This window comes from Stomoxys calcitrans, chromosome 1 (genome assembly GCF_963082655.1).
Source record: "Stomoxys calcitrans chromosome 1, idStoCalc2.1, whole genome shotgun sequence".
NCBI classification, from domain to species: Eukaryota; Metazoa; Arthropoda; class Insecta; order Diptera; family Muscidae; genus Stomoxys; species Stomoxys calcitrans.
In genome coordinates this window covers 201,172,536-201,197,047 of record NC_081552.1, presented here as the reverse complement: position 1 = coordinate 201,197,047, position 24,512 = coordinate 201,172,536, and the positions used below count along the sequence as shown (strand labels likewise).

General features: G+C 37.3%; 1 protein-coding gene across 1 annotated transcript; it reads right to left on the bottom strand.

The window, feature by feature from the left end:
• Positions 1-5,382: 5,382 nt before the first annotated feature.
• On the bottom strand, positions 5,383-23,319 carry LOC106088603 (uncharacterized). The gene is made up of 2 exons (XM_059361017.1): positions 22,629-23,319; positions 5,383-9,522 (listed from the first exon to the last, which is right to left on the bottom strand). Exons 1-2 carry the CDS (start codon positions 22,867-22,869, stop codon positions 9,230-9,232), a joined length of 534 nt encoding a protein of 177 aa, XP_059217000.1. The 5' UTR covers positions 22,870-23,319; the 3' UTR covers positions 5,383-9,229.
• Positions 23,320-24,512: the final 1,193 nt, after the last annotated feature.

Sequence of the window (24,512 nt, the reverse complement as noted above, 5' to 3'; positions counted from 1 at the left end):
TTTCATTTAATCAATGTCAGGGTGTCAATTTTTCAATGTCAATATATGTAATTATTGTAGTCTCTAGATGGTATTTAAGCGGTATTGTAAAACTTTTTTGTTAGATGGAGCAAATGCGAACGTAATGGTTCGCTGAAAAACCAATTGAATTGTTTTAACTTGCTACTTATAGATGTTTTATAAAAATTACATGTATGGCTGACAGATAAATTGCATGATCAACTCCTAATTAAGTGAGCAAACAGAAAAATTAAGTTTATTGTTATGTGTATAAAATATTCTTGCTACTTCATTTTTTAATGAAATATATGCTGTAACAATGATTCTGAAAATGTTGCCAAAGAATAACACAGCAGACACTTGGATACGCCCATCGCCTAGTCGGAATAAGGTCAGAAAGGCAATAAACCAAGGCAACCTAGAATAATAAGGCAAGATTAGTCGATGGGTTACCAGTTGAGCTGCAAGATTAGTCAATGGGTTACCAGTTGAGCTGTTTAAGATCAGAGACTAGGTGGATAAGCCGAATGCATTAGTTTGATGGTAAGGGGGTATGATTTCAAAGGGGGTGCGCATGTTAATTCATAAAAAGTGCATTTATTGTCCCAATGTCGCCGAAATTTGTAACAAAGAGTTAAGTTAGGGCTTTCGACATCCTTCTTCAATTTGGCTCAGATCGGTCTACATTGGATATAGCTGCCATATAGACCGATCTTTTGATTTAAGGTTTTGGGCCTATAAAACGCGCATTTATTGTCTGAGGTCACCGAAATTTGGGACTGTAAGTTGTGTTATGACCCTCGACATATTTCCGCAATTTGGCCTAGATCGGTCCATGTTTGGATATAGCTGCTATATAGACCGATCGTACGATTTAATGTCTTGGGCCATAAAAGGCGCATTTATTGTCCGATTACGCCGAAATTTGGGTCAGTGCGTTGTGTAAGGCCCTTCGACATCCTTCATCAATTTGGTCCAGATAGGTTCAGATCTTGGTCTTGACCCCATAAAGGCGCATTTATTGGGTTGCCCAAAAAGTAATTGCGGATTTTTTAAAAGAAAGTAAATGCATTTTTAGTAAAGCTTAGAATGAACTTTAATCAAATATACTTTTTTTACACTTTTTTTCTAAAGCAAGCTAAAAGTAACAGCTGATAACTGCCAGAAGAAAGAATGCAATTACAGAGTCACAAGCTGTGAAAAAATTTGTCAATGCCGACTATATGAAAAATCCGCAATTACTTTTTGGGCAACCCAATATAATCCAATTTCGCTGAAATTTGACACAGTGACTTATGTTAGGCTTTTCGATATCTGTGTCGTATATGGTTCAGATCGGGCTTTATTTGGATATTAGCTGATCCGGGCCCGCTCCGCTGCGCCTTCTTTTACTTTATATGGAACAAAAGTTTCCTTGGAATATTTATTTTCGACAATTGAAGAGCTTTTAGTGAAATACCATGCTACGAAAATGGTATATCGCTTGACAAACAGTTTAACAATATAAGTGCCTTTATCTGAATCCCATATGATCTTTATTTGGTCTACCAATTTAAGTTCGGATGTAAGGTGTACTCCATTCTTCAAATACTTTATTTCAGCCCGATATTCTCATGATCTCTGATTTACGGGTGAGGGGGGACCACCCCCAGACACTTGGCCCTGAAAAAATATCAGCATCGTGCTCTTCTTTCAATTACTATTTATTTAAATCCCATATTGCCATTGGTTTAGGGAAGTTTACACGATGAGGCGTCCCCCACAAAATAGGTTATGGCCACAAAATAGGTTATCAAATTCCTTTTCTAAACTCAAATACCTTTCATTTGAGCCACATATTGGCATGGTGGAAAAATGTTTACCCTATGGGGGGTGTTTTGGGGAAGGGGTGACGCCCTAAATACATTTGGATATCAAATTCGTATTCTACTCCCAAATACCTTTATTTGAGGTCCATATGGCGATGGTCAGTAAAAAATTACTGTTTGTGGGGTATTTTGGGAAAGGGGTAGACTCCCAGAAAATTGGTCCCGAAAGTGGGTATCAATTCTTGCTCTACCACCAATACCTTTCATTTAAGCTCCACATTGGCATGGTCGATAAATATGACCGATTTAGGGGTGTTTTTGGGATTGTCCCCCCCACACTAAGCCCGGAAAATATATTAGCAACGTGCTCTATTCTCATATATCTATATATCATTTATTTGAACCCCATTGGACTCAAAATTTGGATATCAAATTCTTTTTCTAATCTCATTTAAACTCCTTACTGCAAAAGTCAGCAAATAATTAGTTTCACTCTCTTTAAGACCCAATTGTCTTGGTGAGCAAATACGTCCTATTTTGGGGGTTGTTATGGTGGTGGGACGCCCCCTAGACAGTTGGTCCCTAATTTTGATATCAGATACGTGGCCTACTCCCACATACCTTTAATTTGAGACCCATATTTCCATAGTCGGCAAACATGACCGGCTTGGGGGGTGTTTTGGGGGATGGGCGGCCACTCAGTGAGTTCGTGCTTTACACCCAAAGACCTTTCATTTGAGCCCCATATTGCTATGGTCGTAAATTTGTCCCCTTTGGGGGATGTTTTTGGGGGGAGAGGTGGTCCCCCAAAAACTTGATCCCATATTTGAATATCAGATTCAAATTCTACACCCAAATACCTTTTATTTAATCCCCATAATCCCATGGTCAGTAAATAAGTCCTGTTTGGGGGGTGTTTTGGAGAAGGGGTGGACTTCCAGAAACGTGATCCTACATTTGGATATTGGATTCGTATTCTACTCGCAAATACCTTTCCTTTGAGCCCCATATCGCCATGGTCGGTAAATATGTCCGATTTAGGGGTGTTTTGGGGGTTGGGTGGTCCCCCTAACACTTGGTCCGACAATTGGATATCAGATACGTTTCTTATCCTAAATTCCTTTCATTTGAGTCCCATATTGTCGTCATTGGTCTAAATATATGTTTGGTAGGTTTTAGGGTGGGGCGGCCCCCCCTAGGTACCCCATCCGAAGTTTGGATACCAAATTTTTACTTTTAGGGTACTACATGAGAGCACACAAAATTTAAATCGCACCACCCATCTCCGAGATCTGGCATTTCTGAAAATAAACATAAGGATAACATATCGAAATATCCATTTCCGATCCTACAAAGTAATAAATATTTCTGATTGTTGTAAAATTCTAAGACGATTTAACGATGTCCGTGTGTCTGTCTGTCCGTCCGTGTGTCCGTCAGTTGTTATCACTTTTCAGTCTTTAAAAATTGAGATATTAAGTTGAACTTTTGCACAGACTAGTATTTCTTTTATACGCAGGTTAAGTTCTTGAATGGGCCAAATCGGACTATATTTATATATAGACCGATCTGGCGATTTAGGGCCTTAAGCCCGTAAAACCCTCTCTTTTTGTCCGATTTCACAAAAATTTGAAACAAAAAGTTGTGCTAGGACCCCGATATTCAAACTGAGTATGGCCCATATCGGACCATATTAACATATAGCTACCATATAGACCGATATGCCGGTTTAGGGTCTTAAGCCCGTAACAGGCGCATTTATTATCTTATTTCGCTGAGATGGTAAGTCGTTCTAAGCCGCCCGACATCCGATTCAAATATGGTTCAGATTAGACTACAGTTCGATGTAGCAGCCATATAGACGGATCTGCCGATTAAGGGTCTTGAAAACCGATTTCGCTGTTGTTTGAAGCGTTGAGTGGAGCGGACGTATTTGTCATTTCACTCCGCAAGAATTTTCCTGTAACTCGTAATAGGTTATTATTTTTGAAGAAAAATTTAAGTCACTCAAGGATAGCTGCGTTAGAGGTATTCATTGATGACCTGCGTCCGTTTTCCAGTGAAGCGGCAGATCTGGAGCCCGGGAGTAGGCTTAGAATGGACTCCAAAGACCCAACAGCTGCGGTGGTGGAACAGGCCGTAGCATGTTGTCTGCTACTGAAACCTCGACTGGTGGCGCGGCTCCACTAGCCGACAGACGACTGGTCAACAGGGGCTTTTGACGAAGACACCTGGTTTGAGTCTCAAGGACAAGGCTGAACCTATTTTTTAGGCCAGCAAACCATTATGCTCTTTAAGAGGTTGGAATAATAGAAGACGCATCGCTTTCAGGTTTATTGAGAGGCTTGGAGCGAATGATCCTAAGACTCTCACTAATAGGGAGAGAGACTCTCTAAATTGGGCAAGGTAATTCATTGCACAGCCTACCCCCAAAGACTACATGTCTAGATTCGGAAACTGCACTGCAGTCAGCCAAAAGGCTGCGCTCACCTGGAGAAACTAGGGCAAACAATAGTAAGATGGCTCTAGGAACTTCTGAACATTTTTGTGAGATTTCATCAAAGTCGCTACAGATTTTGGTATAGCACCCATATATATGTATCGCCCGATTCATGCTTATAAGGCCGTAGTAACAAGAATTTTCAAGCGATCTGTACGCAATTTTGCTTCTATTGTTTTGTTAGCGATCTAAACACACACCTGTGTAAATTTTCACCAACGTCGTTTCAGATGCAAATGCAAATGCAAATTTTGCCCATGAACATTCCACTAAGGAACAGGGGCAAACTTCTCACATATCAATGAGTGCAGTCCGATTCAAGTTTAAGCTCAATGATAAGGGGCCTCCTTTTTATAGCCGAGTCTAAACGGCATGCCGCAGTGCGAAACCTCTTTGGAGAGAAGTTTTACATGGCATAGTACCTCACAAATGTTGCCAGCATTAGGAGGGGAAAACCACCGATGAAAATTTTTTTCTGATGGTCCCGTCAGGATTCGAACCCAGGCGTTCAGCGTCATAGGCGGACATGTTAACCTCTGCGCTACGGTGGCTTCCGTCGTTTCAGATGCAGATACTTTAATGGGCTATGACAGAACATTTGTTCCACTAACCTAACGTAGAACGTAGCGTTCCAAGCGCCTCGATCGTCTGCGCTTATTCTAAAATCTCTAACAGCAAGTTTCGAGTTGTCTCCCACCACATGATCTTTCCAACGGACTTTTGGTTGTTGTTGTAGCAGTGTGCTGTACGTACAACCGGCTGCCATGGGATTGATCGGGCTTTTGGTCTTCCCGGTTTGTGTGTACCATCGTGTTTGCCTTCCAAAAAGACTTCTTTGCTGGAGCTTCTTCATCCATTCTGACAACATGACCTGTAGTTTGATACGTATTACAATGCTATCGTCGTCATACAGCCGTATCGTCAGAATTAATTATTCTAGGGAAGATGTAGGGTATTATGTAGTCGGCTTCGCCGGATTTTTAACTCTTCTTACATGGTTTTCTCTAAAAAAAATTTTACTCGGATAACATTACTTTGCCTTTGTTACAGGAATAAAGAAAAACACTTTTGGAATATAGTATTTATTGCATGTTTATTTTTATAAATAGGTAAATTTGCTTATATATGAAGTGTCATTTTTAAAACAAAACAACAGTAACAATCATAACAATGGGATATAAGAATAAAAAAAATGCATAAGAATACAGCCACCACTGTGACGTCATGTCTTCCCACATGCCGCCTTATTTGAAAAATCCATCAATACCGGAAGACACAAAATACCACCATACTTAGCATGCACTAGGCAGGGGCATATGATAGGAGTGGGCGTGGTATTGATCGTGTGTGCGGTTATAATTTATCGAAATACTTATTTAATTAAAATAATAATTTTTATCTGACCTACAGTGACAAAGAGAAGGTGAGATTGTTTTTAAATGCGTGGGTCTTTACACTTCCATGCCTATATGATTGATAAACAAAATGTTTGTTGATTTGTTTGTATGTTAACTTTTATATGTATGTATGTCTATATGTACAATTGGGATTTTTTTGTGCATGTATGTTTGCATGTATTTGCATATCTTATCACTCAGGTTGGGTGCAATGGTATATCTTAAATATTTGTACTATATGATAATTTTGTTCTTTTGTGTATACCCTACACCACCACTGTGGTAGAGGGTATTTTAACTTTGTGCATTTGTTTGCAACGCTAAGAAGGAGAAGAATTAGACCCATCTATAACTATACCCATCGGCTTAGAATCACTTCCTGATTGGATTTAGCTATGTCCGTCTGTCCGTCCGTATGTCTGTCTGTCCATGTATTCTAGTAATCAAGGTGCAGGTCGCATTTGTAGTCCGATTTTCATAAAATTTTGCACAAGTCTCTTTCTTGGTCCAAGGACGAACGCTATTGCTATTTTGAAAAAAATCGGTCCAGATTAAGATATAGCTTCCATATATATATATTTCATCCGATGTGGCCTTTTAAAGCTGTGAAAGCCACAATTTTGGTCCTATCTTTACCAAATTTGGCATGAAGTGATTTTTTTGACGTCCCAAGATGTGTGCAAAATTTCATCAAAATCTGTTCAGATTTAGATATAGCTTCCATATATATCTTTCATCCGATTTGACCTATTAAGGCTGTAGTCGTCACAATTTTGGTCCGATCTTTACAAAATTTGGCATGAAGTGATTTTTCTGACGTCCCAAGATGTGTGCAAAATTTCATCAAAATCGGTTCAGATTTAGATATAGCTTCCATATATATCTTTCATCCGATTTGACCTATTAAGGCTGCAGTCGTCACAATTGTGGCCTAAACTTTATAAAACGCAATGTGTTTTAGTTAACGTCCTAGCACGTGTGCTTAATTTCACTAAAGTCGGTCCAGATTTAGATATATCTCCGATAGTAGCGACCATTTAAGTCCTATCGAAAAAAAATCTTACAAGTTTCTAATCAGTTTTTCAATGGGTATGCAAAATTAAAGTCTGACTAGATTTCAACATAGGTTTCATATATTGAAAGTACTATGTATGTTGACTCGGTGGTGTAGGATATTTTATGGTCGACTACGCCCGACTTTTGCCTTTCCTTAATGGTTTTTATTTATTTTTTGATGTATTTTTAATTTGTTTTTGTCTGGGTGGGTTTTCTTTATATACTGGCTTTTGTCTTTTGGACTTTACACTGAGAAGAAATTAAGAGCAAAATATCCATTAAGGTAATTACGACAACCACATAAATCAAAGTATTAAACTGAGACTTAGTTAGCCTGATAAATTTTCAGATGGTTTTGATATTCTGAGACAATATGGAAACGTTTGTTTGTCTGCATGTACAAATATAGGATAAAATCCCCACATACATGGGCTAATTTGAAGGATTAACCCATTAACGCCTGAGCCTCGATTACCTTGTCCAATTTTGATGGAATTTTATATATTCATTATTAAGAGCATTTATATTGACGTAGTATATTTTTTAAATGATTAAAAAAAAATTGTTAAAAAAAAACATAAAAAGAATTTAGTAACTTTTTAAAAATTTTTTTTTTAAATGCTTGGAAAGGAAAATTTTAATTTTTGAAAAAAATTTAAAACAAGTAAAAGCGTGCTAAGTTCGGCTGGGCCGAATCTTTGGAACCCACCACCATGGATTCTGATAAAAATTTATGCAAAATAAATCTGTTTGAAGGACATTACATACAGATTCTAGCTTCTAGGAACCGGATAAGGATGATCCGGAGACCGGTTTATATGGGAGCTTTAGCAGATTAAAGAACGATTTGGTACAGTTTTTGGAAGTCGTAACAGAACACCACATGCAAAATTTCAGCCAAATCGGACAAAAATTGCGGCTTGTTAGGGCTCAAGAAGTCAAATCGGGAGGTCGGTTTATACGGGAGCTATATCAGTTTATAGACTGATTTGGGTCGTATTTGGCACAGTTATTGGAAGTTGTAATAGAGCACCGCATGCAAAATTTCAGGCAAATCTGATAAAAATTGCGGGGCTCAAAGGCTCAAGAAGTCAAATCGGGAGATCGGTTTATATGGCAGCTATATCAGGTTATAGACCGATTTGGACCGTACTTGGCACAGTTGTTGGAAGTCATATCAGAACACCACATGCAAAATCTCAGTAAAATCGGACAAAAATTGCGGGGCTCAGGGGCTCAAAAAGTCAAATCGGGACATCGGTTTATATGGGAACTATATCAGGTTCTTGATTGATTTCGACCGAACTTTACACAGTTGTTGGAAGTGATAACAGAACACTACATGCAAAATTTCAGTCAAATCGGACAAAAATTGCGGGGCTCAGGGTCTCAAGAAGTCAAATCGGTAGATCCGTTTATATGGGAGCTATATCGGGTTCTTGACCGATTTCGACCGCACTTGGCACAGTTGTTGGAAGTTATAACAGAACATTACATGTAAAATGTCAGCCAAATCGGATAAAAATTGCGGCTTGTAAGGGCTTAAGAAGTCAAATCGGAGATCGGTTTATATGGGAGCTATATCATGTTATAGACCGATTTGGACCGCCACATCTATTATCCGATTTTGCTGAAATATGGGACAAGACGTTGTGTTAGGCCACTCGTTATCCTTCCTCCTATTAGACTACTCAATGTCCGTGCTGAATTTGGTCCAAATCGGACCATATTTCGATATAAATGCTATGGAGGTATAAGTTATACATTTTTCGCCGGATTGTGATGAAAGATGGTCTAAATATATACCCTAGGTGGTGGGTATCCAATGTTCTGCCCGGCCGAATTTAACGTCTTTTTACTTGTTTTAATATTGAAATCTCACTCCTTTGAATTTTGAGAAAATTTTTGTTTGATTTTTTTTTTGGATATAAAAAAGTTGTCAACTTTGGACAAGCCAATTTTCCTGCAAAACATGACCTTATGGGGAGGGAACATTATTTTTAAACAAATTTCATTCATCTACTTTACGCCAATCTAAATTTCATTAGGATATCTTTTTCCTAACTCGAGCTGGAATTTTTCTAAGACAGCTCTATTCTTGGGTCTTTTTCTACCCATTCGTCGTTAATGGGTTAATACTTTACAGGCCTTTTTTTTTGGTATGCAAACTAAGTCTATGGTACTGTAATTGATTCAAAAACGTTACAAAAATTCTAAAATTAAATTTTTTCTAAATTTTCTTCTCATTGCAAATAAACATTTTAAAGCTTATTTTTTTCTGTGCACCATAATCATACGAATAGTTGTCTCTTCTAAGACTCTCATATATATTTTTTTGCTCTTGTATACAACATAATTTTGACATAAATTCCACAAATCTTTTTGCCCTCCTTTTTGTGTTTTTGTATTTGCTTGAATGTCCCCAAATGGCGTATCATTTTTTATAAGTCTACATTGGAAGCACAGTGTTATTGTTTGCCGGTGCCCAACCACTGCATTTCGCATATTTGCTGATTTCGCATGCCATGACAAATGGGAATTGCGGACAAATTGTCATAGTATTTTAGCATCCATCTGTCATTGTGGTGATCAACCCATGTACATGGGTCGTGAACAATAACCTGTGAAGTGCTCAAACACTGACGACTTGAGGGCCCAGTTGAACTCATTGGTGGAGGTAAAGAACACAATGCAGAGTAACCGATCTTGAATACCATATAGGCCAGATAACAGGGTTCCAAAGTAACTATAATTCGTAAGGCTATATACATGCGTATTGCAGGATATAAGTAAGGATTATTGTTATTTAAGTACATTCGTGGATATAAATACATGTTTTATTCTTATTATCGAATCAGAAAAAATCATTTGAAATTCAAAGCGTTTAAGGGACCGCTGCAACCCATGCATCTAAGTTTCCAGAATTATGTTTGCATATTATAGCCGATCAATAAATTTTCATGTGGAACAGGGAAATATTATAAAAAATTAAATAAAACAAGTAAAAGCGGGAGTTACGATAGCACAATCCCAACCTTAATAACATTTCCTAATCCACCTACGTTATAATATTTCCAAATAAATTTCATATAAGAACATGTAGGTCACTTCATTTCATTTCATTCCATTTCAACACCTGGTTGCTACATTTAAGAACACACAAACATACATACATACGTAAAAGCTCACACAGTCATCCAGGTGCATCTTTTTGCAACAGTTTTCTCACAGTCATTTTACATACATACATACAAGCTGACACAGTCATTCAACTGCATCTTTAGCAATAGTTTTCTCACAGTCATTTTTGTTAAGCTAAGCTATTCTGTAATTTCTATTGTTAAGTTATTGGTACTTGTGAAAAAATTTGAATAAAGAAAATGACTCCCGTTCTGACAACCAACTAGTGAAGTTGTTATTAATTAACTGGCGCAGTCGAAAAAAAGTTGAGTGCATATCAACTTCGCTCCCGCTTTCAAAATCTATTAAAGCATATAATAGAAGGAAGCAAATCTATTACGGAATATAATAGAAAAATAAATATTAGTGCTAAGTGAATTATAATAACACAAAAAAAAAAAGATTCTATATTTATCAAAAAATTAATAAGTGAAAAAATAAAACAAAAGACAAAACGAATAGTAAAGTATTAAAAAACATTCAATCTATAAAAAACCAGCTTATAAGTGACACATTAAAAGAAAAGACAACGAGAATATCAAACTACTCAATAACCAACAAAGGAAAAGAAATAAAAACAAAGGAAAATAATTATAGAAACTGTCAAAAAATTTTTTTTAACAATCAAGCAGTGATTCAAATAAAACACAAGTAAAACACCACTACCTCTCCTTCGAGAGTCACCAGTGACAATAAATCTCCTTAGGAAGATCGCCCAAATAATTTCTCTGCTAAAATCAACGAATTGAATATTTCGTCTACCTCCCTTAAGGCGGAACATCATAAACGTCCCGAATTGCAACCTTTGAATCTGAAGAAGTCCATAGAACCTACACCACCCTCGCATATCTCCGCTTCGCATAACAGCAAAAGTACCAATAGTCAGAGCAGCAGCACCCTTAACAACTCGAACAACAAAACAGCCACTACAACATCAACAACAACGCTGGACATGGAACTACTTCTAGTAATAATAGGGTAAATAGATATAATCTAATTATTAAGCACACATAAACATAAATAAATATTAAATATATGAGAAAAGCAAACCGTTCAAAACCATATTCAAAAATATTCAGACACCTTGTACCAATACCAGAACACGTAGAAATGTCCTTAAATAACCTACCCCCAACTAACCATCTTGAAAATACCAATGTTCAGTCATCAGGACAAACAAGACCCTCATTAATCCTTGATTCCCTGAAGATTCCAGACATAGTCAAAGACCTCCCCGTTTTTGATGGAAATCCAAGATGCTTACACGAATTTCTTACTAATGTTGAAGAAATTCTAGGCCTACTTGTCGAGATTGACGGTACGAACTACGCCAAAATTATTCTTAGGGCAATTCGAAATAAGATAGTGGGACCAGCAAATGAGATACTAAATATTTATGGCACACCATTAATATGGGAAAATATTAAATCCAACCTAATACTTCACTACTCCGATAAACGAAATGAGACTTCATTAATCCGAGACTTGCACAATCTACGACAGACAAATCAAACCGTTCAGGAGTTTTATAGTTCAATCATAGAGATTCTATCAACCATAAACAATAATATTATGATTCACGAGACAAATTCAAGTGTGATAGAGGCGAAACAGAAACTATTTGCGGAAATGTGTTTAAACACCTTCCTGTCAGGACTAAAGGAGCCTTTAGGTTCGAGTATTAGATCCATGAGACCTAATACGATGGCAGAGGCACTTTCATTTTGCATAAACGAACAGAATATGTTCTATGTAAAGAAACAGTCAAATTACACAAATTTTCTGCCACGACAGGACAATAGAAATTTTTTCCCCACACAACCATATAATTCAAGATTTAGAAATGGTTTCATCCCACAGGTTGCAAGGCAGACTTATCCCATGACACCTTTCACATTTAGCATTCCTGGAAATCAGAATCAACCAAGATTTAGTCCGAATCCTCAAACTAATAGGGCAAATATTTTCGGACAAAATAGACCCTCTATCCCCTTTGCCCAACGGAATTACTCTCCTGACGGACAGAACATACAGACTTCCAACAACCCCAATAACTTGAATACTCAGAGAAATCGGCAAAACATATTACCACCCCCGGAACCCATGGACATTAGTTCGGGCTACACTCACCTGAGAAGACCTACGAGTACACAAGTCCGTAGAAATATGACCCAGCCACAGAATTTGCATAATATAAATTTTTCGAACCCACCGTACACATATTTAGATGATTACTACCAAGAAGACATTGCTTGTATCCAGGGAAATGACTATAGTCAAGAACCTATAGAACCTTTAGGGCATAGCGTTGAGGAAAGTCATTTCGACAACGAGATTGACGACTCGGAAAATTTTCAGTCGAGAGCCTCGCAGGACCAACTGGATACTTAGACGTAAATGTACACGGACAGACCTTACCCTTCATTGAGATATCCTCTCCTTTCGATAGACCATTAAAATTTTTAATCGATACAGGTGCTTCGGCATCATTCATAAACCCAGAAATTGTTAATCCAAACGAATGTGAGACTTGTGCTCCTATTATTATGACAACGTCCCTCGTCAGTCACACCTTGGATAGGAAAATTAAATTACCAATGTTTTTAGAATTCAGAACCGAAGGTGAAATAGAATTTTACGTGTTCAAATTTCACAATTATTTCGATGGATTAATTGGAGTAGATATTTTAAATAGGTTGAAAGCTAAAGTAGATTTTGGTAGGAAATCCCTGATCACCAACTCTATCGAAATCCCATTTAAATTTAGACCAAACTTTTCATCAGGGAAATTCCATATTCCGCCATGTTCGAAACTTGTCATTAAATGCCCAGTAGATACCAAAAACGGCGACTTTTTTATGAGAAAAACGTTTTTGGAACCCGACTTATTTATTTCTGAAGGTATTTACTTCTCGAGAGAATGGCACAGTTTCGTCGAAATTGTGAACAACTCGGACAAGGAAAAAATTCTATGCATTGAACAACCGATAAAGACAATCCCATATGCGAAGGCGGATTTCATTGAAGTTAACAACTTCAATATAGATGCGGGAACCCCGAACCTCACTAATAACGTATGGAAATCCATTCGGATGAACCATCTAAATGTTGAGGAAAGGAAGGCTTTAATAAACCTCGGCAAAAATTTCGAAGATATATTCTTCAAGGAAGGCGAAACCCTTACCTTCTCTAACCAAATCAAACACCGAGTAAAGACGTCGGATGACATACCAATATTCACTAAATCTTATAGATATCCTTATATACATAAGGAAGAAGTAAGATGTCAAATCGATAAGATGCTACGACAGGGTATTATTAAACCGAGTTTCTCCCCCTGGAGTGCTCCCGTGTGGATAGTCCCTAAAAAGAAGGACGCCAGTGGCATCCAGAAATGGAGACTTGTGATCGATTATAGGAAGTTAAACGAAAAAACTATATGCGACAAATATCCAATACCCAATATTACGGATATATTGGATAAATTGGGAAGAAGCATGTATTTTTCGACACTTGACCTGGCAAGCGGCTTCCACCAGATTGAAATGGACCCAAGAGATGTTTGTAAAACGGCATTTTCTGTTGATGGAGGTCATTTTGAATTCGTACGAATGCCCTTTGGCTTGAAGAATGCCCCATCAACATTCCAACGGGTCATGGATAATGTCTTGAAGGACCTAATTGGAACAGTTTGCTTAGTCTACTTGGACGACATAATTGTTTACTCTACCTCATTGCAAGAACACACGGAGAATTTGAAGAAAGTTTTCGAGCGACTCAGAGAGTCAAACTTGAAAATTCAGTTAGATAAATCCGAGTTCCTATGCAAAGAGTGTGCATTTTTGGGACATATTGTTTCCACAGAGGGTATTAAGCCAAATCCCGAAAAAATTAAGGCTATACGAAAATTTCCTATCCCCAAAACACAAAGGGAGATCAAGTCCTTTTTAGGGTTATTGGGATACTACCGGAAATTTATTCAGAATTTTTCGAATATTACGAAACCTTTTACTGAATGTCTGAAGAAAGGTCGGAGAATACGTTTCGACGAACGGTATGTAAAGGCATTTGAGACCTGCAAGGACCTTTTAACTAATGACCCGATTCTTCAATACCCAGATTTTTCAAAACCTTTCAATCTCACTACGGATGCTAGCGACTTTGCTCTTGGAGCGATTCTTTCCCAAGGAACAATTGGGGCGGACAAACCGATATGCTATGCTAGCAGGACATTGACCGACACTGAACTTAACTATTCCACTATAGAAAAGGAACTGTTGGCCATTGTCTGGGCGACGAAGTATTTTCGGCCCTACCTATTCGGCCGAAAATTCAAGATTATAACAGACCACAGGCCACTGACCTGGATTATGAGTCTGAAAGAGCCGAATTCGAAACTAGTTAGGTGGAGGTTGAAACTAGAGGAATTTGATTATGAGATAGCATATAAGAAAGGGAAACTTAATACAAACGCTGATGCGTTGAGCCGCATCAAGATAGACAATTGTGAGATTTCGAAGACCAGCGAAATTGGCATCAATTTACTTGAAAATGTTACGGATGGATCGACGATTCATTCTGCGGACGAGAATTTTGACGATGGGATCCCCATATCGGAGCGACCCATTAACGAGTTCAACATCCAAATTATACTCCAAATACGTGACAGGGCACCTGCCATGGTGCTGGAGACTATATTCAAGAATAAGATGAGGAAGACAATTAGTAGACCGGAATATAACGAGACTACCATGACAGAGATCTTCAGACAACACATACCTTCGAAGAAGCTATGTGCTATAATGTCTGACGACGAGAATTTTAGGATACTTCAAAGCACATATTCAAAATTTTTCTCCAATAACAAACTTTTCAAACTAGTGAGATGTAAAGTCATGCTAACCGATATTAAAGACATCGCCGAACAGGATAGACTTATTAGTGAGTACCACGTCAATCACAACCATAGGGGCATACAAGAATCATACGAACACCTTAAACGGGAATACTTTTTCCCATATATGAAAAACAAAATTGCAAGTTACATAAACCTTTGTGAGACTTGTCAAACACTTAAATATGATAGAAGACCACCGAAGCCGAAATTTGAAAAACCCGAAACTCCGAGTAGCCCTTTGGATATAATCCACATAGATGTCTACTGCATAAATAAGCGAAATATCTTGACGTTCATAGATAAGTTTTCGAAATACGCAGCAGCATACTCCTTAGATTCAAGAAATAGTCTATCCATTTTAAAGAGTATAAAACACTTTACTAGCCTGCACGGCATACCCCGAAAAATCATCTGCGATCAAGGCACAGAATTCAGCGCCTCTATTATAAAAGATTTTTGCAAAATGAACAACATAGAAATTCATTATACATCGTTTCAACAAAGCACTGGTAATTCCCCGGTAGAAAGACTGCATTCGACAATAACGGAAACATACAGGATCATCTTACAGAAATATAAAAATTCCGAACTCCCATTGGACCACGACGAAATTCTAGCAGAAGTCATAATGACATATAACAACTCCATTCACTCATCGACTAAATTGACCCCTTTTGAACTATTTTATGGTAGGACTCAAAGTTTCGAAAAGAATTTAACTTATAACACCGAACACGATTACCTACGAAGGTTACAAGATTTTCAGAATCATCTATACACAATGGTAAAAGAAAAGTTGTCAAAGGATACAGAGAAAAGAATCGACAAATTAAACGTCAATAGAGACACACCTGACAATTTTATTCAAGACGAAAATATTTACAGAAAAGAATGTAGACGCAATAAAATAACCCCGAGGTTCTCGAAACGCTTAGTAAAACAGGACGGAAAAGTAACCCTACTTACTTCCAATAATCAAAAGTTACATAAATCCAAAATAAAAAGGAAACGTAAAAACTATACCTAATTTTCTTTTTAGATTAGCTTGGACGCAAGCTCATATAAGAATAGTCAATGTGGGAGAAGGACAAGGCATCATTCCTCTGAAACTGGGAAGAGGCAAAATTATAACAGACTACAATCATTTAATACATATAGTAAACCTGGAAGCCTACGCTAATAACTTAATACAATTAGAGAAGACAATAGATCACTTTAACACAACCAAATTTTCGGAAACTGCACTAAAAACTACTAAATTGAAATTAAAAGAATTATCAACGAAACTACATATATTAACACCGAAATATAGGCAAAAAAGAGGACTTGTAAATGTTTTGGGATCTGCTATTAAAGTAATAACGGGAAATATGGATAATGAAGATGCCGAGAGATTGAACAAGGATATAGACAACTTACTAACAAGTAATAACCGTATTAATAACACACTTACCCAACAACTAATTTTAAACACCAACATGATAACCAGATTCGAAAATATTACTAATTACATCAACAATGAACAAATAGCTATAACAAAGTCAATAAGAAATATTCAAGATCAGACCCAAAACTCCCTCAACCCAACAATAAATACTCTAATGCAAATTCAACAACTAAACCAACTAAACTACAATATTGACATACTAACTCAACACCTTAACAATGTGGCTGAAGCACTAGTACTATCTAAGTTAAATATTATTCCTAAATTGATTCTAGACCCATTAGAGCTAACTGCAATTTATAAGACCTTATACAATGCAACACATATACAATCCTCAGAACACTTATACGAACTATTAGAACTGAATGCGTATTATAACAACACGAACATAATATTTAATATAAAAATCCCTATTTTGTGCAACAGTGTCTTTGATTTTTTCCATGTTATACCAATACCATTTAATAAGACTTTAGAAATCATAAGCGAAAAATATGTACTAGCAAATAAAAATGAACTTGTTATGATTAAAATTAGATGTAAAGAAATAGAAAAGGAATTTTACTGTAATGAAAATAACGCATTAAAATCACATATAAATACGAATTGTATAAAGGATATCATGTATAAAAACCAAACAGCATCATGCCATTTAAAAGATATAGGACAAAAAATAGACATTATACGTCCAGAGAATGATTATTTGATACTTGTAAACCCCCCAACACAACAAATATATACACATTGCAATAACCTCACTCAAACCTACACAATAAATTCTTCATCATTAATCTATTTTACAAATTGTAAAATTGCCATCAATGATATATGGTATAACAATGAGAACGACATTTTCTGGGACAACGGCAAGCTATTTGAAATGCCACCCAGCTTTAATAACAACATTGTTATTCTTTCGAAACAAGAAGAAATAACAATTCCCAAATTAAACGAATATAGATTTCAAAACACAGAATTAATACAAAATTTGGAAAAAAGCTCTACAAAAAATTTTAAATTGACATATACAGCATTCAGCTCACTAACTGTTCTAACTATCATACTAGTTATCATCATTATCTTGAAGAAATCAACTTCAATTATTTATTCATTAGAGCAACGAATTAATGAAGTTCCGGCCACAAATTGCCCCAAGCCCTTATGGCCCTCACTTCATTTTAGGGAGGGAGGAGTTACGATAGCACAATCCCAACCTTAATAACATTTCCTAATCCACCTACGTTATAATATTTCCAAATAAATTTCATATAAGAACATGTAGGTCACTTCATTTCATTTCATTCCATTTCAACACCTGGTTGCTACATTTAAGAACACACAAACATACATACATACGTAAAAGCTCACACAGTCATCCAGGTGCATCTTTTTGCAACAGTTTTCTCACAGTCATTTTACATACATACATACAAGCTGACACAGTCATTCAACTGCATCTTTAGCAATAGTTTTCTCACAGTCATTTTTGTTAAGCTAAGCTATTCTGTAATTTCTATTGTTAAGTTATTGGTACTTGTGAAAAAATTTGAATAAAGAAAATGACTCCAGTTCTGACAACCAACTAGTGAAGTTGTTATTAATTAACTCGGGCTAAGTTCGGCAGGGCTGAATCTTGGGAACCCACCACCATGAATTCTTTCAAAAAAAAAATTTTGTTGAAGTTCACAATTTTATTTGACATACCAAACTTCTGTCAAACCAGCTAAAATTTAAGTTTCTTGGAATGGAACAAGGATAATCGAGAAACCGGTTAACATGGGAGCTATATAAGATTATAGATCAATTTGGACCGTACTTGGCAAAGTTGTTGGAAGTCATAGCGGAGCACAATGTGCAAAATTTCATGTAGATCCGATAAAATTTGCGGCTTCCAGGGGCTCAAGAAGTCAAATCGGGTGATCTGTTTATATGGGAGCTATATTAGGTTTTAGACCGATTTGGACCGTACTTGGCAAAGTTGTTGGAAGTCATAACAGAAGACTATGTGCAAAATTTCAGCCATATCGGACAAAAATAGTGGCTTCCAGTGGCTCAAGAAGTCAAATCGGGGGATCGGTTTATATGGGAGCTATATCAGGTTATAGACCATTTTGGACCACACTTGACACGGTAGTTCTAAATCATAACAGAACACTACTTGCAAAGTTTCAGCCAAATCGGATAAAAATTTTTGCTTTCAGGGGCTCAAGAAGTCAAATGGGGAGGTCAATTTATATGGGGGCTATATCAGGTTATAGACCAATTTGGACCGTACTTGACACGGTAGTTGTAAGTCATAACAGAACACTACATGCAAAGTTTCAGCCAAATCGGATAAAACTTGAGGCTTCCAGGGGCTCAAGAAGTCAAATCTGGAGATCGATTTATATGGGAGCAATATCAGGTTTAGGCCGATGGATGTTGAAAGTCATAAGATATCCGATTTCGATGAAATTTGGCACAATGATTTGTGTTAAGATCACCGACATCTGTGCCGAACATAATCCAGGTCTGTAGCTTAATATAGCCCCCCATTAAATCTTAGGCCGACAAAAACCACATTTATTATCTAATTTGGCTGAAATTTGGCACAATAAGTTGTGTTTGGACCCTCGACTTTCGTACCGAGTAGAGTCCAGATCGGGCTTTACTTGTATATAGCTGTCATATATACCGAACGCCCAATTTAAGGTCTTGAGCACACAAAAGGAGCATTTATTATCGGAATTCGCTGAAATTTGACACAATGATTTGTATTTATTCATTGTCGACCATCGTACCGATTAAGGTCCAGATCGGTCTATATTTGTATATAGCTAGCTGTCATATATACCGATCTCCCGGTTTAAGGTTTTGAGCTTACAAAAGGCGCATTTATTGCCCGATTTCGCTGAAATTTGGCACAATGAGGTGTGTACAGCTCTTCGATATTCGTGTTCTATATGGTCCCGATTAGTCAATAATTGGATATTGCTGTCATATATACCGATCTCCCGATTTAGGTTCCTGATCCACAAAAGGCACATTTATTGCTGGATTTCGCTGAAATTTGTCACAACGAGTTGTGTTAAGCTTTTCGAAATCCGCGATATATCATATATACCGATCTCCCGATTTATGTTCCTGGGCCCACAAAAGGCGCATTTATTGCTCGATTTTGCTGAAATTTAGCACAACGAGTTGTGTAAAGCTCTTCGACATCCGTGCTCTAAATAGTCCCGATTAGTCAATAATTGGATATAGCTGTCATATATACCGATCTTCCGATTTTAGGTATTGAGCGCACAAAAAGCGCATTTATTATCCGATTTCGCTGAACTTTGGCACAATGAGTTGTATTAAATCCCTCGTCTATCGTATCGAGTAAGGTCCAGATTGGGCTATATTTAGATATAGCTGTCATATATATCGATCTCCCGATTTAGGTTCCTGGCCCACAAAAGGCGCATTTATTACCCGATTTCGTGGAAATTTTGTGCAATGAGTTGTATTAAATCCCTCGATCATCCTACCGAATATAGTCCAGATTGGGCTATATTTAGTTATAACTGTCATAAAAACCGATCTCCCGATTTCAGGTCTTGAGCGCACAAAAGATGCGTTTATTATTCGATTTCGCTGAAATTTTGCACAATGAATTAGTCAATATTTGCATATAGCTGTCATATATACCGATCTCCTGATTAAGGTTCCTGGGCCCACAAAAGGCGCATTTATTACCCGATTTCGTGGAAATTTGCGCAATGAGTTGTATTTAATCCCTCGACCATCGAATCGAGTAAGGTCCAGATCGGCCTATATTTGTATATAGCTGTCATATATACCGATCTCCCTATTTAAAGTTTTGAAGGAACAAAAGGCGCATTTATTACCCGTTTTCGCTGAAATTTGGCACAACGAGTTGTGTTACGGTCTTCGACATCCGTGCTCTAAATAGTCCCGATTAGTCAATATTTGGATATAGCTGTCATATATACCGATCTCCCGATTAAAGTTCCTGGGCCCACAAAAGGCGCATTTATTGTCCGATTTCGCTGAAATTTATCATAACGAGTTGTATAAAGCTCTTCGACATCCGTGCCCTAAATAGTCCCGATTAGTCAATATTTGGATATAGCTATCATATATACTGATCTGCCGATTTTAGTCCAGGGGCCGGCCATAAAAGGCGCATAATAAACCTGATATTACCCGAATTCCCTGAATTTACATTTATTATATAGACTTATCACCCGTTTTATGGTCTAGGACAGTGAATTGTATTGGCACCCTCGACGTCACTAGCGAGTTTGGTCCAGTTCGGACCATATTTCCATATAGCTCCTAAGATTTCATAAATTCAAAATTTTTACCGTAGTGACGGCCTTACTTAATGCGTTTTTACATGCTATACCCTCCCTCATGGGATAGGCGGTATACTAATTTCGTTATACAGTATGTAACACATCGAGATATTCATCTGAGACCCAATAAATAATAAATATTCTTGATCTTTCGTTTTAGCCATATCTGTCTTTCTATCCATCTGGCAAGCTAACTTTCGTATGAATAAAGCTAGGCACTTGAAAGTTTGCACAAGAACTTCCTATTAGTGTAGATCAGTTGAGATTGCAAATGGGCCATATTGGTCCATGTTTTGATATAGCCATCATGTAAACCGATCTTGGACCTTGACTTCTTGAGCCTCTAGATGGCGTCACTCTTATTCGATTTGGCTGAAGTTTTGTTTGAGGTGTTTTTTTATGACTTCCAGCATAACCTGATATAGCTCCCATATAAACCGATCTCCTGTTTATCCCCCAAAAAGGGTTCGCAATTATTATTCGATTTGGCTGAAATGGTGTACAACCATCTCTCCTATGGCCTTCAACATCCGTGCCAAATATGGTCTGAATCTATAACCTGGTCTATAACCTGGTATAGCAGCTCCCATATAAATCGATCTCCCGATATGACTTCTTGAGATTCTATGGGGCGCAATTCTTATCCGATTTGGCTGAAATTTTGCACATTGACTTCTTCTATTACTTCCAGCTACTGTGCTTAGTATAATGGAAATTGGTTCATAACTTGTTTCAGCTGCGATTTGGCTAAAATTTTGAAATTTTGAAAATTTGAAGTGGTTACGACTTGCAGCAATTATTAAATCGGTTCATAACCTGATAAAGCTTCCAAATAAACCGATTTCCCTATTAGATATCTTGAGCCTGTGGACAGCGTTTATCAGATTTGAATGACATTTTGTACCATGACCTTCAACATGCGTGTCAAATATGGTCTGAATCGGTCTATAACCTGATATAGCTGCCATACAAAACGAATCTTCCGATTATACATCTTTAGTACCTATGGGTCGCAATTCTAATACGATTTGGCTGAAATTTGATCACAATGAGTTCTATTTACTTCAAATTATGATCCAAATCGGTCTATAACCTGATATGGCTCCAATAGCATGGCAATTTGTATCCATTATTCTTTATTTGCCTATATAGAGATACCGGGCACATAACTTGACAAATGCGATCCATGGTGGAGGGTATATAAGATTCAACCTGGCCAAACTTAGCACGCTTTGAATTCTTTTTTGTTTTGATTTGAAATTTTTTATGACTCTTTAGTCATGATCAAGTTTCAGGCTTATTTGCATGTGTGAATAATATTCCCCTTGCATATTGAATTTCTTTTCATAAATTTAGAAAATCGTCCCATCAAGTTTTGATTAAATAACTGGATTATTGATTTAGACGTAATTGGATTAGATTTATAATAAATACTTTGGTTATTTATAATTTAAACTTTTTTTTTGTTCATTTTCTCAATCGAAAGAGGGTTTTCGTGGACGACTTATAAGCGAGTTGTATGACCGGTATATTGTGTGGAATTTTAAATGTTTTTGTTTATAATTTTTTCCAGATGAATTTAAAGATGTATTTGGAATGCAACAGGGTTCCTTTAACGCTATAAACATTCGTTTGGAATTAGAAAACAAATATTTCAACTACCTATGACGTCAGTTACAGAGCACCAGCCACAGTAGCAGATAGTAACTCTTGGTATTTATGAGCCATAATTATTTTGAATTAATACCCCCCCTTTCAAATGATTTTTTCTGAATAACATTTTGATATTAACATAGGCTTAGCTCGAATAAACCACAGCTGTTAACTCTTAAAACAAAAAAACTAAATTAACCCTAATTATACAACTACATACTACAATGTATATGACTAAAGACTACTGAGCAGGTGTTCTCCTCTACCTTAAGATTTCTATAAATTTTTTTTTATAGATTTTAGACATTTTTTTTTGAAGTGTGTGTTCTGAAATCTTTTGGTTTAACCTGTTTTCGATTTTCTTCCCATTGGTCCACACACCAAGGCACTGGGCTGGCTCATGGTCTTGATTTTCTGTGTGATCTTGGTTGATGATGACGGCGACAATGGGGCCACTGGCAAATTGTCATAGATGGTCACATAGATTTTATGGCTGACATAGATGACAATAAAGCCCAGTATGGTCACCAGCAGTGATATAAAGATATAGGCCAATATGGTTGGAATATAACTGATGGTATCAAACATTTTGCCAGAAAAATGTTTTTTTCCTTCTTTACTTTATGGCGTTTATTATTAAATGCGACTATTTACTTAACGCGCTTTTCGCTCCCAACAACTAATTTCAGTTTCTCGTTACTTTTTATCCGGTTTTAATTTTTATTTTTATTGACACAATGTTGTTGTTTATTTTGGTGTAAATTTTTTTTTAATTCAATTATTTTTTCTTTTTTTTTTGGCTTTCAATACTTCTTTGATATCTGAAACGTATGTTGGTTGCTTGGTTTTGTTTTTGTTTCTAGTTGTCGACGAGAGTTTATTTTGGTCACACGACACGACAAAAGTTAATAAACATTTAAAAGTGATATGGGGGTTTTTCACATTTGAAGCGTCGTTCAATGTTGGGCGTCTGGCTTTCAGTAACTCTGCGATACAACTGAAAACAAAAGTGTAAAGCATCGGCGTGTTCTACTTTATCAGATGTTTGAGTATTTCTTGGCATACGTGCTCGCCCGCATTGCAAATCGTTTGTGCTCTATGTTCTCGCGCACCTACCTCGCCGGTTTTAAACAAAACAAAATGGAAAAAATCTGCATATCATTCATTGATTGTTTCCTCTCTGAATGTATTTCCATATAATAGGCGAGTTTTATTTAAAGCTTAAATAGCATAGTGTTGCCATACAGTGGTTAAATTAAAAAAAAAAAAAAAAAAAAAAAAACAGGCTAAAGACCCTCACATGCAGGCTAAATCTTCAAAATGAAATTAAAATTTTCTTAAATCTACCAAAATCCGTGCAAATTTGGTAGAAAGTTGGTTAATAAGTGGGCTTGACTACCCTGTTTATTTCCAGATTCCGCTCCCTGATTCTGGGGTTAGTGGGGTCCGTGCAACGAATCCCATCACTCTCGTCTGCAAGTATCACTGCCAATGCCGGGAAATTGGTCAGCACTTGGGGTATTCGAACGGCGGGAGGTCACCGTAGCGCAGAGGTTGGGTTTGAACGCTTGGGTTTGAATGCTGGCGAGACTATCAGAAAAAAATGGCACCGCTGGTTTCCCCTCCTAATGCTGGCAACGTATGTGAGGTACTATGCCAGGTAAAACTTCTCTCCAAAGAGGTGTCGCACTGCCGCATGCCGTTTTTTCACTCGGTTATAAAAAGGAGGCCCCTTATCATTGAGCTTAAACTTGGAAACGCACTGCACCCATTGATCTGTGAGAAGTTTGGTATAAAGCGAGCGGCTGCTGTGTTAATGATATCTCGGAATTTCTTCTAGGCAACTAACAAATTTGAGGGGGGTGTCAGTTCACTGAAGCGGCGATTGGTATGCTCTCTGAAGCCGAACCAATCGGCCTTCTTTTGATTGATAAACGTTCGGCGCCTAGAGGTTATGGGGTGGTCGATCGATGGTGAAAATTATGGGGAGGTGGTCTGATACCAAAGAAATGACGGCTTGCCAGATTACGTCACTCAGGAGATGCAATGGAAATAACTGGCGAGCTGCTACACCTGCCCGCAATGGTAGGGGGGCATCCTCATTCACCGTGCAATATGTGGAGCCTTTAATCTGCTCTGTCAAAGCTATGCCTCGCTGGACGTTACCTAGGGGAGAATGCCATGAAACGTGATGCGCATTAAAGTCTCCCAGAACCAGACGATTATGGCCA

Coding starts and splice junctions, on each gene's coding strand:
- LOC106088603 (XM_059361017.1), bottom strand. CDS start 22,869: ATGTTTGATACCATCAGTTATATTCCAACCATATTGGCCTATATCTTT. Junction 9,523..22,628: donor GGGAAGAAAATCGAAAACAG/GTTAAACCAAAA, acceptor GCATGTATATAG/CCTTACGAATTATAGTTACT.